At 33.8% G+C, this 19,229-nt stretch overlaps 2 protein-coding genes across 15 annotated transcripts in view; one reads left to right on the forward strand and one right to left on the reverse strand.

Moving 5' to 3' along the window:
- Window positions 1-19,229, forward strand: part of LOC105475279 (inner mitochondrial membrane peptidase subunit 2) — an 886,283-nt gene that overhangs the window by 412,299 nt on the left and 454,755 nt on the right. The window lies entirely within an intron of this gene.
- Window positions 15,434-19,229, reverse strand: part of LOC105475274 (leucine rich repeat neuronal 3) — a 33,600-nt gene continuing 29,804 nt past the window's right edge. For both annotated transcript variants that reach the window (XM_011730375.3, XM_011730374.3), the window contains one exon: window positions 15,434-18,462. In XM_011730375.3, coding sequence (XP_011728677.2) covers window positions 15,966-18,104 — 2,139 coding nt within the window. In that variant the 5' untranslated portion in view covers window positions 18,105-18,462 and the 3' untranslated portion in view covers window positions 15,434-15,965. The remainder of the gene's footprint in view (window positions 18,463-19,229) is intronic.

Consider the following 19,229-nt stretch of genomic DNA (forward strand, 5'->3'; position numbering starts at 1 on the left):
CTTAATAACTTGTAGTATAGCATGGAATTATTATTTGCATGAATGAAGAGCAATAGTTTCTTTGGTTGGGGCAGATGGAAATATTTTCAGTTCTTACATCCTGTAACATTTGTGAGAAGTTCAGATATTTCCAAAATTGCAAAAAGCCATCTGGCCAAAATGGCTTGGCCCTGTTAACTTATTTAGCCCTCCCCAATTACATTTCTTAGCTTTCTCATGTCTTATGCTCTCAGTTTTTACAAAGTTTATTCAACAGTGAATATGATATTAAATGATGCATAGTGTTTTGAAAGGCACCCAGCTATTACTTTGAATTTTATTTAGGTTTCGGAACCCTGGAGATTGAATGGGCGTGCGGAAAATATCCAGTATTGATGCACCTGGGCTCAGAAAGACATGATCTTGTCCAAAGGTTCATATTAGCCAGGTCATTGCTACTTCATGTCATATCTACCTTTGCCAACCAGTTTTTTTTGTTGTTGTTGTTGTTTTACAGGGCAGTGAAGAGCAGATGATAATAGACACAAACCAACATTTAATGAGGCCAAATAAGCTTCTTAAAGTAGACAGAAGGCTTTGTCCTCTGAAATCCCCCGAGTCTTGGTCTCCCTCTTTCCTTCTTGCCCCAACTCTTTTTTCTGTCCCTTTTTTCTTCCCTTGCCTTAAAAGGGAGGAAAGTTCTTATGTCTCACTGTTTTTAGTTGGTTTCCTTAATTTGAGTCTCTCCTCTTTCTTTTCTGATCTTTATTTTCAGTCTTATTCATTGAACTCCAAGAAAATAACATATGTAGGAAATGTAATTCTAACTGTGGTTTAGTGGATGAGACCATGGAAGGCTAGGAGGTAACTGTAGAATTAAAAATTAGAGTTTCAGTTTTTGAAGAGTGTTGCCAACAGCACAAGCAATCTTGTCAGAGAAAGAATTATCCTAGTTTTTCGTTTTGCTGGGAAATTGTGAGTTGAACCAGATTTCCAGCAGGCAAAATACATTTTAATAGGTGTTCTTTTTTCCTAGCTCAAAATAGGTTTTTTTATTCAGAGAAAAATGTGTTTTGTTTCTACTTGAGGAATTTGAGGTTTATTGCTAGTTTTATAAAATGAATAGACACTATTTTATGTGTCTTCTGTTACAAAAAGAACAACTTTCTAGATGGGGGAGATGATTAACTTGCATATCAGGATTAGGCTAATTACTACTATCTGTAATTTTCCCAAAATATATTTGGAAGCTGCTTAATTGCTATAGCATTAAAAAAAAAATCTCTTTACTTTCTCATAGTTTTTCCCGCCATAGGTAATTCTCTAAATTGTTTCAGGGAAGTTGCCTATCCCCTGAAGCTTCTAACATTTTAGATTCTTAGTGAATACTTATTGAACAAAAAGAAATATCAATCTAGTCCAGTCTCTGGCCCTTGTTACCTGTTTTGTGTAGTTTGTTACCTGTTCATAGACTCATTTAGGATTTTTGCTTCTGGGTAATAGCGCCACTGTAATTCCCAAAGCTTTAAAATTGTGTCTTAATTTAGATCTTTTATTAGCTCCGTTCCAAAATTTTTTCCCACATTGTACAATGTAAATAGGGCAAAGAAAAAAAAATCCAGACTTATTCCTTTTTTTTTTTTTTTTGGTGAAATACTAGATATCAAATGGATATCACATTCATTTATTTGTTCATTATTCTCACAATAGTCAAATTGAATCTTAAAGAGATCAACAGAGATGATTTAAAAAATCATGTCAATTAAAAAACATTTAGCAGTATGGTAGTTCCTCCTATAGTTGTGGTCTTTGAATACATCATAATTTTCAATATTTTTCCTTCCTAGAAAATAAATACAGGCAATCTCTGTTGCCTTGAAGGGTTTTACAAGTAAGTTTTATTACTTGAGGGTGCAGAAATGCCAGGCTATTCCAGGCAAGTGAAAAAATAATGTCTGGGACTCTTTTCTGGCAAAACAACTAACTATACTTTCAGGTTCATGAGAACCAAATAGGACTTCAGCTGATTTTTTTCTTTTAAAATAGAAGTATCTATTGGCAGGACCTTATCTCTAATCTTTTTCTAGCTTTCTGTTTTCTTGTAGGACTACTTTGATTTATTGTGAGTCATTTTGCAGGGTTTTATTTACAAGTATACCTAACTTGGAACAAGTAATAACGTTTGTTTGCAGATGCCTAGTACAATTTAAAATGGCTTAAGCAGTTATATAAGAAACAATGAATTATATTGCCCATGTAATACAAAGTAGCTACCACAACTAAGCAGAAAGACACACTACTTCCTTCTTACTTTGATCTTATGGCCCCTGGAGTTAATTTAGGGCAGGAAATGCCAGTGCTGGAGGGCTGCCACATCATTGGACAAAGTGAGAGCCTTTGGTTATTTTCTTTATGAGACTGTCACCCTAGTTTTGCTAGTGCTGAAGTGACAATAGCAGAAGAAAACCTGTAGCTAAAGGGCCCTTGTTGTTTTCCAGTGGAACAAAAACATCACGATTACTCTAGGCAATATGACATTATTCACATTCACTAAATATTTTGAAAAGAATGAATGGAATACCTTTTTGTATTTTAAAGTAGGTTTATGCAAAGGTATAGCACAAGGCTGGTCTTGGTGGCTCAGGCCTGTAATCCCAGCCTTTTGGGAGGCTGAGCGGGGCAGATAGCTTTGAGCTCAGGAGCTCGAGACCAGCCTGCGCAACATGGGGAAACCGCATTTAAACAAAAATTAGCCGGGTGTAGTGGCTCATACCAGTAATCCCAGCTCCTCAGGAAGCTGAGGCTGGAGGATCACTTGAGCTTGAGAAGCAGAGGTTGCAGGGAGCTGAGATCACACCACTGTACTCCAGTCTGGGAAACAGAGTGAGACCCTGTCTAAAAACAAAAAACCAAAACCAAAAGTTGTAGCATATACATCTGTACTTCAACTGAAAGAGATTTTTAAAGTATAATTTCTTAAATCATTCATATTAAAGTTCTCATAAAAATCCAACACTAATTTCTGTTCTCCTTTGTTAGAGCTGTTGAAATACAACTTAGTTTTAAGAAACGGACTGCTTCTGACTCTGTGCTTTTATCATTCAGAGCACTGAAGTAGTAATTTAATATTTTTATTCCTCAAATCAAATTATTTTTTTCCTATCATTTGCTCTGCTTCTTGGCTTATCAAACTTGATTATATTTGCCTTTTCTTATTTTGAGCAATGTGGTCTAAGTGTATGAAATAGAAAAAAATGATCTTACTAAGTAGATAAAACAATATGGCAGTGTTTTGCATAATGGAAAATCGTGAATTCTGGCTTAAAATATTTTTTTTTTGCCATGATTAGGAAATAGTGAAATGAATAATCAGCAACTAGCACTGATTAAAATTCTTTACTTCCAGTAGAAAAGACCATTTTTATAAGGTATCTAGATGGGTCTTCCAGCATGCTTATCATTATAAATTGAATACAGAATGAGTCTTCTCATAAATAAAGCTTACTTTATTTTTGCTATACCACTATAAATGCTATCAAATAGCCGAGGTGGAGGAAGTTTACCACATTTCCACTAAACCTTATTGCCACTAGAAAGTGAACCAACCCACCATCTTTTTGCAGCATTTCAACATGACAAAGACCATATGTAGTTAGCTTCTAGATTTATGCATTTCTGTTTGTAGTGAGATTCTTAATTCTATGCTGTTCTGATAATTGCTGATGCTAATAAGTTATGCTAAGACCTACCCTTGCTACCTGCTTAATGACATTTGTCTAAGAGATTATAGTAGTGTACATGAGGAATTCCAAGGACTATAGTAGGTGTTAGCAAGCTAACCACCATTCAACCTTTCAATTTGTTTAACATGGAGAACAAATCCCTGTCACTACCACCTATAAAAACTTGCTAGTGATATTACTAAAAGTTCCTTACCTGAATTTTCTTACCTATAATATAAAATATGGTTGCTGAAAGAATATTTCTCATAGAGGTTAAATGAGTTTATACGTCTGTTCATGCTTAGCATTTCCTAAGTGCTGGTGATGATGACATTGATGATGCTGTGAACCACATCATTTGGGATCAAGTGGAATTATCCTTGTCCATTTACAGCCGGCTTTGCTCCCATTTGAAAATAGTGCAGGAATTTGGTTAATACTACTCCAGCCACATAAAGAGATTAGAGATTAGCACACCTGGAGGATTGCTTTCAATTTCCGGTACTACATTTGAAGAGAGACTTTAATGACTTGAATCATATCCAGAGAAGAGTGACCTGAATTGCTTTAAGCACATGGGTTTCTTCAGTATGGAACAAACAAAACTTACAGAAAGGCTAGCATAATCAATAACTTGCAGGGCTGCCCTACGGGATGTAGATTAGATTCATTATTTTTTGTTTTCTAAAATAGAATTGGTAAAGATTAGAAAGAAACAAATATACCACGAGAGGGAAAAATCTATTTACTCCTAGGACTTTTAAAGAATATAAAAAGGTGGGTGGGCACGGTGGCTCATGCCTGTAATCTCAACACTTTGGGAGGCCAAGGCGGGTGGATCATGAGGTCAGGAGTTCAAGACCAGCCTGGCCAAGATGGTGAAACCCCATCTCTACTAAAAATACAAAAAGTAGCTGGGCGTGTTGGTGGGCACCTGTAATCCCAGCTACTTGGGAGGCTGAGGCAGAGAATTGCATGAACCCAGGAGACGGAGCTTGCAGTGAGCTGAGATCATGCCACTGCACTCCAGCCTGGGTGACAGAGCAAGACTCTGCCTCAAAAAAAAAAAAAAAAAATTAGTAAGGTGACATATAAGCAACTGACCTATTTACTTCATAATGGTAATGTATGTTGGTCACATCATTGGGAGATTTGAGGACTGTAGGGGGATAACAGGGTGGGCAATGAGGTCATCTTTTATTCTGAGATAAGAGGTCTTTGATGATACCTTGAAAGTGTGGGCATCTCTAGTCTGGATTAAGAGTGAAATAGTGGAGTCAAGAGATAATATTATAAAGTTTGTCAAAGGCAGAATGACAGGCTTTTGTAAGAGTGTATTTGGGAGACAGGGAGAATGTGAGGCCCTCTTTTTTGTATGTTCTTGATTTTGTATAAAAAGCATATGTTATTTCTATAAAAAAATAAGTTATTAACATGTAAAAATTATTTCGTATTTTGAAATAGTATATTTTAAAAGAATAATGTGGCATCATGATGGTAATGTTGAGATTTCAAGTCAAGAACTTTGGAAGAGGTTTAATGTGAAAATTCCTTTCTGAAGCCAGAGTGTTTAAAGATCACAGGGTTAACTTTTCCCAACACAGTAAAAATCTTTATTGATAAGGCCCATCACTTCTAAGACACTCACAGCTCTTTGATAGTGCTCACTGTGGAGGAGTGGAAAGACTCAATGGGATTGCAGATTCGTCTGAAAATACTTTTATTCAATTTCTCCTTCCTGTGACCAACCAATAATTCATCAAGGTAGGTTAGCATCACTTTTTTGACATCACAGAGTAGATATGGATAATAAATCCCAGTCATAATATGTATGAGAATATCTTATATCTTAAAAAGTACTTTATAGATATGTAATCAGAGTGTTATCATATTTAATTTTAGTTTCAAAATCAGGGGCCATTGGTCTCATAGATACTATGGTGTTTTATATCTTCTGGTTTCTGTAAAGCTAAAACTGGATTCATTTTTTTCCAGAATAAGATGACAATTTGTGCCGAGTTACTTACATATTCTCCCTGATAGTCTGAGTATTCACACTGAGACAGCTGGCCTGAGTAGTATAGCCTAGTATCGGGGTAGAATTCCCTTATCAGTAAAGTGAAAATCACTCTGTTATATATATTTAGTAAATATTTTGTTTAAGAGGCTACCTGGCCCTTTTCTATTACTGATACATAGTGAAATGGAACAGATACATCTGTGGTGAGATGAAGTCCTCTCCACTAAATTAGGAGCTAGCATCAGGATATTAAAGAGGTCTTTTTAGAGTATACTCAGGTATGAGTATTTTAAATGTCATAGGAAGATGGATGTGATGTGCTTTTATCCTATTTATTTTTTGTTTAGAATTTTCTCCTTGGTTTCAGGTGAAAATCTCTGAAAAATTTTTCAAACAAAACATTATTGAAGGATTGAAAAATAACTATTTTCATAATGTATGTATCAGAGTTCCCCAAAACACTTTTGAGAAAATGTCATAGCAAAAATATCTCCAAATTTTATGTTTTTATAATGGAAGAGATAAGTTAATACTATAAAAATTCATCCTCAAAATTGAGCTTTCAAAAATGCTTTGACATAGTGCAGTTTTTACTCTAATAATCCAAATTAGACTACCTTATATTAGATAATATTAATAAAACTTTGCTTCTTAGGAGAGCACAGTGATAAGAAACTATAGAAAATCTAGAATGGATATCTGATTTATGTGGATCAGTACATCTACAAATACTCTTAAAGTTGTTTTGAGTTCAGCGTCCCAATTGGAAACATAATAGAGAATATTTACAAAATATTATCTGAAGAAAATGATATGAAATCTAGGTAGTTAGAAGTATGTCTGGTGTTATATAAAATATAGTTTAAAGAAATTAGACACAGTACTTTTTTTGGTTTTTCCTATATCTGTTTCTCTTTATATACTCGTTAAACTCTATGTTAACATATTTATGAAATTTCTGAAAAAGAAATACAATTGACACAGTGGAAATAGAACTAGGTCAATCTTAAAGACATCAACCACAATTTCACATTACATTTGGGCTTCTATGTATAAAATTACCCAGAATACTTAGGCTGTGTTTCATTTATTTGTCCTTTGGGGAGACAGTGGAAAGCTGGAGTGACATTTTGACCATCTACTAATTTCATGGGGGGTGTATTTTTAAAATGTCTGAAATTAGATATCCATCAAATACTGGACTGTAATAACTGAATATAAAGGGTGTTTGTTTCTGAGAGTACGCTTGTGAGGCTTTTTAGTATGTGTGTTTTCAGATTAGGGAAAGTTTAAGAGGGTGGAGTATAGAGTGTGCCTATGTCCATTTTCTTTTCTCTTTTATTTCCCACGTCTTCCCATATTTCTAACTCTGGAGGAAGCTGGGTGCTAGACTATATAGGGAGAAAGGATTGAAATATGGCAAATGAATCTTTGTACCCTTATAAATTAATTCTGGTCTTTTAAATTTGTCATAGTCATTTTTTTCCCTAGGATACTGGTTTCTAACATGGTTAGCACAAAATAAAGTTTGATTTTTACCCACCTCCTGATTTTTCTTTCTGAAGCCAGCTCCTGCTTTGTCCTTCAGAACGGTCTCCCAGTTGCCTAGCACTCTTGTCATTACTAAAAATTTTCAGCTTATTAGTCTCTTCATGCCATTCCTAGTCTACCCTTAACATTTCTCTGCCCTCTAATTGGGATATTGTGTAAAGATTATCTTAGCTCTGAGTTAGAAGCCTTTCTGGACTATCTTACAATAACTGATAATGTTGTAACCCCCCAAATATGTATAATCTGTCCCCCTGCCTATCATGCTTTTAATTCCCTGAATTGTAATTGCCAGATTCATTTGTTGGTATTCACCTTTTCACTCTAAGTTTTAAGATGTCAGGAGATTTGTCTATTGCTGTCAGTGTTGAATCTCTAGTAGCTAATATTTTGTCTGGTACACAGTAGATCTTCAATAAATGGTGTGTGAATAAAGCATGGGCCACTCCTTGCTTCCCTGCTTAGAAACCTTGCTACTATTAGACCTGACCCTTGGAAGGAGCACTAACATACAATGAGTCATTAAAATAACAACAACAGTAACAACAACTAAGCTTGGTCATATCATTTGGGATGAGAACATAGGTCAACATAGTGACTTTAGTACTCGTTGAATACTGAGGAGCTTCTTTATACATAAAAATATTTCTGCGTGTCAGTTTAATTCCATAGAATTTCATTAACCTAAGAAAGTCTTTTAAAGAACCACCTTTTTTCTTTCACTCGGACGTATAGATGATCAGCTTCCTCTATGAGTATCTATAGATTTTAATCACACAGATAAGTTTGATGGTGTCCAGTTTTTATTTAAACTCTTTGCTAACTCTTTTATCAATATGCAATCCATGTCACCTAAACTATATTAAATAATTTTGTTCTCTTGAACTACATTATACAATTTATAAAGTAGAACTCATAAGAACCCAAGATTTGCAATAGATTACATGTCAGTCAACAAAGCTAAGCATTATCAGCTCACAATGACATCTGACTCTCCAAGCTGTTGGTGTTGATGTGGGTGGTGTTCTGAGTTTCCAGTGCCTATAGTGTCAGTAATCACAAGGATGGAAATGTTGAAGAGAAGTTTCTGTCTCCTCAAACTTCACTTTTTATGCAGATGTACCTGCTAAGATTGAGTTACTGTGCATGATAAGTGTAATCGGAGAGTTGGCAAGCAGGTTAAATATAATTGACCATTCTATATTTTCCTATAATGGGACTGAGAAAGAGAAGAGCTTTGTAGATTGGGAATGTGAAGTAGATGCATGGAAATAATTGCAGAAAAATTCTTTTAAAAGTCCCTAGCCTTACATCTACTTGGAACTTGATGTATATTCTTATTTTAAAGGTTTTATTTATAAGAATGTGCATAGGGTTTCCTTTTTTGATAAACTAGTGTTCTTTGTCTTTGGCAAATAAGTAGTAACTGCAATTTGACAAATAAAGACTCTTTATCCCCATTTTCTGATGCAAAACTGAGATAGGAATATTATAAAAGAACATACTGATGGGGAGAGTTAGAAGATAATAGGAACAATTAATGAATCGAATGTTCTGTTGATGGATTTTTCCCTCTCCAGAAAATCACCTATTAGTTATTGTTGTGAGTTACAGCACGCTTATAAAGTTCCTGTTATTATTTCTCTTGGTATTGAGTCATTTGTTTTTTTTTCTCTATGTTATTATTTTTGTTATAGTTAATATGCATTCATATGAACTATATGAATATATTCATATATATTCATTCATATATTTGTTCATATATATATTCATATAGTTCATATGTTTTCTTGGGGAAAAATACTGAAATACTTCTCTGAGACTGATATATAAAATTGGAATGTTAATGCTGAACTCAAAAAGAAATTTCATGAGGATCACATAAATTGGGTTGTAATTATATAATATACATATTTATATGTAATATATATTACATTATACTACAGAAAGAGATGTGCAGGCCTGCCTATCAGCATGCCTGTCATATTGTAAGATAGCAAATGTTCATTTTCCCACACCCCTTCTTTAGATCTGAAGTAGATTTCCTAAGAGCACAGCAAATTGTTAATCTGGCACATATTCACAATTTAGTGAATGTTTCCTTCTTTTCTTCCTTTCCTTTTTCCTTCCTTCCTAATCTGTAATCTTTCTACTCAAGTAAATATAAATGCATGTTTATCCAAATATAATGTTAATAATATGTTTATTATTTTCTATGCATGCATGTGTCAACAAAATATCTCAAGCGTTGCCTTATCACTTTAGGACCGACCCTGGACTGCGACACACATAATCCACTGGAAGGAAACCCTCATTCCCTTTAGCCTCACACAGTTATTTTTGTTGTGGTTCTTTTTTTGTTTTTTCACCGCAGTCACTTAATTCCTCTTGATTTGTGTGGAAAAGATGTTGTTTGTAGAAAGAAATGAATATTTTGTTTTCTACTTTTTATATACATTTTCTATATGCCATATCCGTGGTTACAAGAAATGTTTTTACACTCAAGGATTTGAATTGACTTGTTAGCATGATATACTTATATGAATTCATATATTTTATACGTAAATTTTTTTTAAATCTTGATAAAATAAGTGATTTAATATGAAAGTTCTATACTAGAATTTTGTTTCATTGATTTATTTACTAGGAAATACGGATAGGAAGGTAAGAGCTTTAAAGTTATTTTAGAGACATGATTTCTTGTTTTTTTATTGAATAGATGATTCTTCTCTGCAACCATTATTAAAGAGATGTTTACTAGAGGTATCTGACCTGAATCCCAGTTCTGATAATGAATTTCAATTTTATATCGTATTCTTTTGAAAGACCATTTGGGTATGTTTAGCTATATTGCTTTAATATTGATACCTTTATTGGTTTAAGAACTATTTCTGTCTTTACCAGCCTTGAGTCTAGTACCACAAATGACAGGGAGGTTCTTTTATTACACCCTGATTCTCTCAATGTGAGGATTAGGAGGGTTAATTTATGTCCCAAGCTCACTCCATTATTTGTTCCAGAGGCTGGTAAACATTACAAAGGAGTATCACAATTGGATTTTGAATCAATAACTTCAGACACTGAACCATATATTTTAATGAGAAGCTGGATTTTCCTTACAATGGTCAAATAATACTATTAGTTTCTTGGCGATATAGTAGAGTTAGAAAAGATAAATATAAACATACAAAGTACTGTGAGGTCTCCAAATGTTATAGTTCATCCTTCTAAAAGGCTTACTAAGGTCAACCACAATTCTTTTTGCTATGCTTTGTTACTCTGGGCCACTTCACAATAATTTTGAAATTATATATGATACTAGCTTTGAATGTATTACTTATTTGAACTATTCAGTTTGCTCCTAGAAAAAGTCCTATTGACGTATCTGTGAGGTATTTACACCCTTAGTTGGTATATGCTCTATGGCATATTTCAAAAACGAGCTAGGAGCCTTCTGAGATGTATATACAGTGAACTAGAATAGGTAAATTGAAATCTCTGTAGGCTTGTCTATTTTTAGTGTGAACAAAAAGGAATCATGTTCTATTTCATATGATGTCTTCTCACTTGAGAATTCTAAATGCATACTACTGAATTCATGAGCCTCCTGTGTATATTGTAAATGAAATGTTTAGGCCAAATTTTGGAAATAATCTATATTCTGCTGTAATATTCTTTTTAAAAGTTTTTCCTCTTAATAATTTTTCTTAGAATTTGATATATGTTTTATGACTGCTAATATTAACTCTGGTTTTGCACTTTGCTCCTCTGTAAAAATAATATTTTTATTTTCCTTTAGAGGAATAACATAAAACTAGGCCATGGCCACTCTTAACACTCAAGTCCTTACTTTTCAAATGAACAGATAAAAGCAGTCACTATTGTGTGGCAACTGGAGTCAGTTCTGTCTTTTCCCAAAACTCCATGATACTCATTGTAGCCATTTCTAGACATGGCATTCCAATACAATGCTGTAGTTCTCCCAAGCAACGACCTAGTTATCTGTGCATTTATTAGAGTAAAATGATATTATAGAAGCGAAGCTGTAGTGAAAATATTAGCATCTGAAAAAGAAGATCATTGTAGTCTTTTCTGTTTAATTGATTGCAAAATATCCTTTCGGGATCCTTAAATATAGTAATATATAATGGTAGTAATATATAATATATATAATATATAACATAGTAAATATAATGGTGACAACCATATTCTTCACAAACATTTTTACTTATTTGCTATAATGTCTTGGGAAATTTGAGGAAAAAGATTGGATAAAAGAAAATAGAGCCACAATTTAGTTACTATTCATTACTCCCTATCTCCTAGAAAATCAGCATTGTGATGAAGCCCAAGATACTATGTATAGTGACATATATAATTAGAATTATTTCCTCATATTTTTGATGGCTGTGAGATATGTTATTGACGTTTTTTTCACTCCTTAATACATGCATACTTTTAAACATTTTAGTTGTTTTTATTGTTTGCTTTATTAGTTTCTGACACATTTTGGATTTTTCATCTAAAACATTAATCTCTGAAATTTTAAGATTATCCTTTATAGTTATTAGAGTATCTTGTAAAAGTTAATGTGTATAGTTAATTAAGTTGGTTCTCCTCCTTGTAAAGATATATATAGACATTTTGTCAGTGCTAGATAAACCTTTTTGAAATTCACTTCTCATTTTCTCTTTGAGTTTGAAATAGGGGTCACATAACAGTTATCCATGTTTTATGCATAGAAATAATTTATAGTAACTAAATGTGCCTTTTTTTGTTTGTTTGTTTTGTTTTGTTTTGAGACGGAGTCTCGCTCTGTTGCCAGGGTGGCATGCAGTGGTGTGATCTTGGCTCACTGCAATGCCGCCTCCCGGGTTCAAGTGATTATCCTGCCTCAGGCTTTCAAGTAGCTGGGACTACAGGCATACGCCACCACACCCAGCTAATTTTTGTATATTTAGTAGAGACGGAGTTTCACTATGTTGGCCAGGATGTTCTCGATCTCTTGACCTTGTGATCCGCCCACCTCAACCTCCCAAAGTGTTGGGATTACAGGCTTGAGCCACCACACCCAGCCTAAATATGCCTCTTAATTTATCCAATCTAAGGATAGTATTAGGCTGTTTTCTGCAGATATACTGAATAAGATCAATATTATATTTGAAGCAAGCTTTTACATCAAAGTTGTGATAAGTAAAGCATTTTAGACCAAGAAAAAAACCTTGTAGTTTTTCTGAGCATTATCATTTTGTGAAAGTATGAATGATTAAGGCTGGAACTTTACCAAATCACACAGTTAACATGTATTTGTGAAAACACTGATAAAGAAAATAAACCAGAATACAATCTAGTAGAATATAAGTTTTAGATGGTAGAAAATTTGTCCTGTTTCTCTTTTTCTCATGACTAATAGCCATACAATAAATGTTTATTGAATATGAACAAAAGATAATTAAATGAATAAACTAAGGAATTATTTTAAACTTATGCTTGTTTGTGTGTAGTTTTACTTAAACTTCCTTTGTCTAATTAGAATAAAAACTTTAGCACTAAAATAAGTATTAAATGACTAGTATATGTACCATAAATCTATGTCATTTCTTTCTTCGTAAAATGGTTAGCATATGTCTGCCAACCTGTTGCTGCTTAGCGTTACTGACAATTATATACATTATAAATTATATATTTGGTCTCACACTGTTTTTATATATTTTTGTATTCAATTGGGCATGCTTATTGTTAGAAAATCTTAATTTTATTTTGTACTATAAATTATAAAGTATGTAATTCTTCAAAAATTATTTTTGTGCCAAGGTGTTTTTCTCCATACAAGGTGAACAGATTAGGTGGCATTCATACAGCTGTAAACTTTAGAGTTTTATTTGTTATAGGTAAAGTTCTGTTTTGCCACAGGAGCATTCATATCATATCACAAAATTGCAAGTTAAATGCTTTGAGTACTTTGACCAATGCTTAGTTTTATGTGAGGATTAAGAGGTAACAGAGAGAGTATGAAACACTCTTCTCATTGAAGCAGATGTCTTTTCTCTCTCACTGGAAATTTATATTAAAATTTAATCAGATAAGTAAGTTCATGATTTGCCTTGAGCATCTGTATATTTTTGGTTGTAACAAAAATACTTCATTTTAGTGCTCACTGCTAGATGTCTATTGAGAATGCATATTTCATAACAAATTTTAAAAGAAATATGTAGATTAAAATGAATTCTCAGTGCTATGATATGTTTGTGATACTTCTTCAGGCACATAGGTTTCAAAGAAACATACAAGGTACATGCTTAAGTTGTTGCTGACCTACACTATGCCTGCATCCTAATAGGTTGTATTTCAGCTCCTATATTTTTGACAAATAGCTGAGCTCTGTAAAGCTCTGTTTGTGGTGCTGAAACCTCTCATGATGTATGAGCATGTCTGGCTGATAAATTCTAATGTCAGCCTCTGTGTGATAGTGAATCATCAGGTTGTAAAATTTGTGTTTGGGAAACACGTTGAATTCGCAAGTTTCATGTTTTGGTTGTGTTAAAATTAACTCAATTTGTCCTTTTGTTTTAAGAAGTTCATAACAATTGCCTTCTACACTGTCAAAAACAGCTAGGATTTAATTGGAAACTGTCAATGCTATCACAAAAGAAATGTCTAATATTAACAAATAAATTGATAGGACTACAGTGCTGAAAATGTTTATAGGCCAGTGGGATGTTGATATTATGCAGAAAGCCATTGTAAGAAAAGTTAAAAGTTGCTTATGAGCAGACACAATAGCAATTAACATGAAAGCTTTGTAACTTTGAGAGATAAACAATTTGCCTATAAAAACTGTGGTATTGTATTGTCTCAGAATGTTTGCTTTGTACACAAATACTTCTGTTTTTTCAGGACTGTGGGGGTTTGTTTGTAAAAATGATTGAAATCCTCAAAAATCTTAATTCTCTTTTTTTAAGTGAAATCCTTATATTCCCTATATAAGATTTTTAAATAACTGCTAATGTACTTGGCACTTCAATTCAATGATTTGTAATCTTTTAAGCTGTGGGTTTCAGGTGCCTTAAATATATTCTTAGAGGACTGGACTAAAAAATTAAATTCTTAATTTTTTCTTTTACTTTAAAATAGTTTTAGAAGCTTTTCCTTTAGTTAACATCATTCCTCTTAAATTTGTGGCAAACTCTGGAAGTATCTGAATTGTGTCATTTTTATATTGGGGTGAGCTAAATAAAAGAAATTTCAGAAAGTTGAACCTGTTAAACTTCTACTACTAATCCTGTATGTTTTAGGGTATAATTCTAAAATCTTAGTCTCGGACTGAAACATGCTGTTTCCTTGCCATGTTTCAATATAGTAAATTATTAAGTTATTTGCTTGTTATTTCAGTGAAGCTCCTTAACTGTTTTGAATCAGAGAGAGATTTGAAAATTATACCTAGAGCATAAGTCATAATGAAATTTGGCAATAGTTTCTGCAAAGCAAGCAGCCTAGACCAGGCATGGTGGGTCATGCCTGTAATCCCAATACTTTGGGACACTGAGGTGGGTGGATCATGAGGCCAGGAGTTCAAGACCAGCCTGGCCAATATGGCAAAACTTCGTCTCTACTGAAAATACAAAAATTAGCCGGAGATTCAGTCGCATGCCTGTAATGCCAGCTACTTGGGAGGTTGAGGCAGGAGAATTGCTTGAACCTGGGAAGTGGATGCTGCAGTGAGTTGAGGTTTTGCCACTGCACTCCTGCCTGAGCAACAGAGGGAGACTCCGTCTCAAAAAAAAAAAGAAAAGAAAAAACAGAAGCAAGCAGCCTAAAACTAAGCTACTGCCAATAATTAAAATAAGACTTTCTGTTGCTCAGATACTGAATTTATATTGTCTCAACCTAATAATTTAATCTACTCCAAAAGCTACTTGTTAAAATCCTTAAGTGAATACATAATTTCCTAGAGTTTCTGTCAATAGTTAAAGGGTTAAATACAAATTATGATTGCCATTTGATATTGATTAAATGCTTTCTGAAATCCGTATTTGAGACTTTATAAAAATGTAGGCAATCCCATCACCCAAGGAAAGTGCCTTACTCTTAGCATTCCAAATTTCATTATAGAAAAACACCTTTTAAAAACTTTGTCATTTAAATGATATCTGATCAGATGATATTTCCCAGAAATTACTCTTTATTTAGAAACAAAACAAGACAAAAGCAATTGATTTTAATCCAAAATGTATTTTTCCTTATAAAAGAGGTCCACATACTCACTGTGTCTACTCTACAGAATTTGTCCATTTTATTACACCACGTGTCAAGTTTATCTGGTCACTGCAAAAACTCGTGGCTAATATGTGTAATACAACACAGGAGGAGGTATTGCTCAGTTCAACTACTCTTATATACTTAAAAAAAATACAGAAATGTTTTTGTCCACTTTAACTGTAGTCCAGACATAAAAGTTACATGAAAGTTTTAGAAAATGGAGTTATTTTATTTGGTTGCCACAGTACCCCTTGAAGCCAGTTACTTAAAATGCTGACGTTATACATATTTCCATTGGTCAGGAGCAGCATTGGTGAAGCTTAAACTTTTCTCTCAAAAGTAATCTTTCTTTACGTTGTTTTTTGTTTGTTTGTTTTGTTTTGTTTTTAACACAACTGCAGTCTTTAGCTTTTTTTTTGTTCGTTTTTGAAGTAGGTTTAGTTGGTGGTTTTTACGACATTTGTTGGTAAACCTATAACAGTTGCTTTTACTTTCAATGATGTACTTTTTTCTTTTCCTGCTTCCCAGAGATTTATCAGAGGAGGATAAAGCTCACCTAATGCAAAAGTTGGTTTCTGTAAGTAATTCCTCACATAGCTATGTCCACCATCACAGTTCATTTCTTGAGAGAGGCAGCTGATAAGACATATCACACCAATAATCCCCAGAAGGCCTCCAAGACAGGCCATAAGTGTTGTAGTATTACTCTTTTCATACTGTTTTTGATCAGGGTCCAAACCTTTGGTGGTGACATTTACACATTTTTTTCTGTTTTTATGATAGATGGTGGGAATATCAATACAAATTTTATACTCAGTTGATGGGTTCAGATGAGTAAGATTATATACCTTGACATCAGATGGTATTCGAGCACTTTGCGCAGCATGAGAATTTTCAGTGTTGACAAAGGCTGTCCATTTAACACTAGATTTGAGAATTTTAGAACTTGCTTTCCAGGATACCAAAACTGAATTGGCCTGAATATCTCTTATTTTAATATTCAAAGAGCCATTGTTATCCTGTGGAAAAGATCCATCCACTTTGATCATAACAGACTTCAAGTCAGCGCCAACTAGGTTAGTTGCTATACAAGTATATAAACCCCCTTCTTTGGGAGTTATGCCATTTATTTCTAGTGTTCCTTCAGAATGGACATAGAAATTTTCTGTCAGGGTATTAGGCAAGAGTTTTTGACCAGAAGGTGTTATCCAGTAGATTTCAGGCTGTGGTTCTGCAGTAGCTCTACAGTGTAAGGAAACATAACTCCCAGCTTCTACATTTAGATTAGAAGGAAAGCTCTCAGGAGCTATAAGAGGGAGACAAATTTCCATCATGTCCCTGAAATGAACTTGCCGAACATTCTGACCTTGGAATTCAGGTGGGTCCACACAAAACAGTGAATCTGGCTCCATAAATCGAATGTTGGTTTTGTTCATATTAATCCAACGGATGACACAGTCACATCTGATGGGGTTACTGTGTATGCTGATTTCCTTGAGGTTTGGCAGAGACTCAATGGTACCATGGTACAGGGCACTGAGGGCGTTGCTGTTCAGCATGAGTGATTCCAGCTTGGGGAGTCTGAAAAATGCATTGGGGTGAATGTAAGACAATCTGGGGTTGTTAGTAGCTTCTATTTTTCTTAAATCTGGCAGGTTATCCACAGCAAGACTATCGATGGAAATCAGCTCAGGCATATTGTTTATCCCCAACTCTTTTAAGTGTAGCATATTGCTAAAATCACCCCTTTGTATTCTATTAATAGGATTTTTATTTAGATCCAAAAATTTGAGATTTACAACTTTTTGAAGAGCAACATGGGGTACTTTAATAAGCCTGTTGTCATAAAAGGAGATGCTTTCTAAGTTTTCAAGTCCAACCAAAGCATTATCTGGTATTTCTGTAAGGTTTATACCAGCTATGACCAGGCTGCGAAGATTGATAAGAGGCTTAAAGTTCATGTCTTTGATTCTGATAATTGGATTTTCCCCAATCATCAGAATCTCTAGATTTGGAAGAGCATCAAACCACTTACTGTTGATCATCTGCAATCTATTTGAATTGAGATGAAGTCGAAGAAGATTATGTAGGCCAATAAAGGCTCCAGGTGAAATTGCAGAAAGCAGGTTGTGATTAATATAGAGTTCTTGTAAGTTGCTCAGTTCTGACAGACATTTTTCAGGCAGTTCAGTAAGTTTGTTTTCCTCTAGGTACACAGAAAGGAGCTGAGGCATCTTTTTTACATTAATATTGGTGACCGAAGATAAATTGTTTTGAGATAAATCCAGGCCAGTAAGGTTTACTGGAAAGTCTGTGGAGTATTCAATTTTTGCAATATTGTTACTCTGCAGGAGCAGAATCTGTGTGTTAGCAGGCAATCTGGCTGGGAAAGTTAAAAGACCTAAATCATTACAGTCCACTGTAGATGCTTCCATATAAATGGATCTGGGTGTAAACCAAGGCCTGATTTCACACGTACATAACTGTGGACAATCCACTTTTTTATCTACAGCTTGTACTAGTGTAGTGATAGCTAGGCCGAGTAGCACATGAATTCGGAGTGGCATGTCCTTCATCTTAGCTTTCTTCTTCAGAAATGTAATGGGCCCTTAAGGATTCCACAGTCAGTGCTAGTAAGTTCAATAGGAGCTGATTGATAAGGAAGATACTTGCATTTGTCAAATGATGAATGCCATAGAACCACAAAGTTTTTCTTCACTGAAATAAGTGCCAGTGCCAAAATTGCATTGTCCAAAAATGTCATGCATATTGGAGAAGAGAAGGTTACTATTTTCTTAATGATATAATATTGATGTACTTTTTGAAGGTGGAGTATGTATAGATGGTCATAGGAGATTGAGTAATTCATTTATTTAGAAGTATAATATTCAAATCCCATGCTTGTTCAGTATGTGCAGGAATAGCAGCATGATGCTAAATGTAATAAAATGAAATATGAAAGAAAAAAGAGAACAATAATTAGTACAAATGAAAAATACCATAATTAATATCCATTAACTAATTATAATTATTTCATGTATAAATTTTATTTTTAGAGTTTAAGTACTTCAGTATGTCTTGGTGACTTTATCATTTTCATGACTGTCCTTGATAATTCTTGGCCCAGACATTGGGCAGGCTGAGAAATTTAATCTTTAAAAGGCTAAAGATTTATTATTATAATGAATATGTTTCCAGAAGTTTTCTGTTATTTCAAATCTTTACTTGTTTATACCTTGTAATTTTATTCATTATATTTTCATTAGCTTTGAAATTTAGTTACAGGGAAAAAAAGAAAACAACTTTTAAGTTTTTAAACTGTTGATGGCCTTTTTTTTTTTTTTTTTTTTTTTTTTTGCTTTTTAGAGAGGCAAAATAAAAAGCCAATAAATAAATAATACTGTTCACTTATAACTAAATGAGTTAGACTGTGATTCAACAGGCTCCCAGGAGACAGGATTTAGAGACAAAAATTATAAAATGTTAAGTAAGCTAGATGTAGTGGTATTAGCTGTTTCCCATTTTCATTCATACTTGTCTCCATAGTCTTCTTTGCATAAAGTGACTTGAGTTTTGCAGTCTTCAGAGAAGATTAAGTTCAACTTGCTGTAGATGTACCTGTATGTTATCATTCTTAACTAAAGTTCAGAAGATTAACATTTGGCTGTTTTATTTTTCCCTGAGAATAACTTACCTTCCAT

The sequence above is a fragment of the Macaca nemestrina genome, chromosome 4, assembly GCF_043159975.1.
Source record: "Macaca nemestrina isolate mMacNem1 chromosome 4, mMacNem.hap1, whole genome shotgun sequence".
NCBI classification, from domain to species: domain Eukaryota; kingdom Metazoa; phylum Chordata; class Mammalia; order Primates; family Cercopithecidae; genus Macaca; species Macaca nemestrina.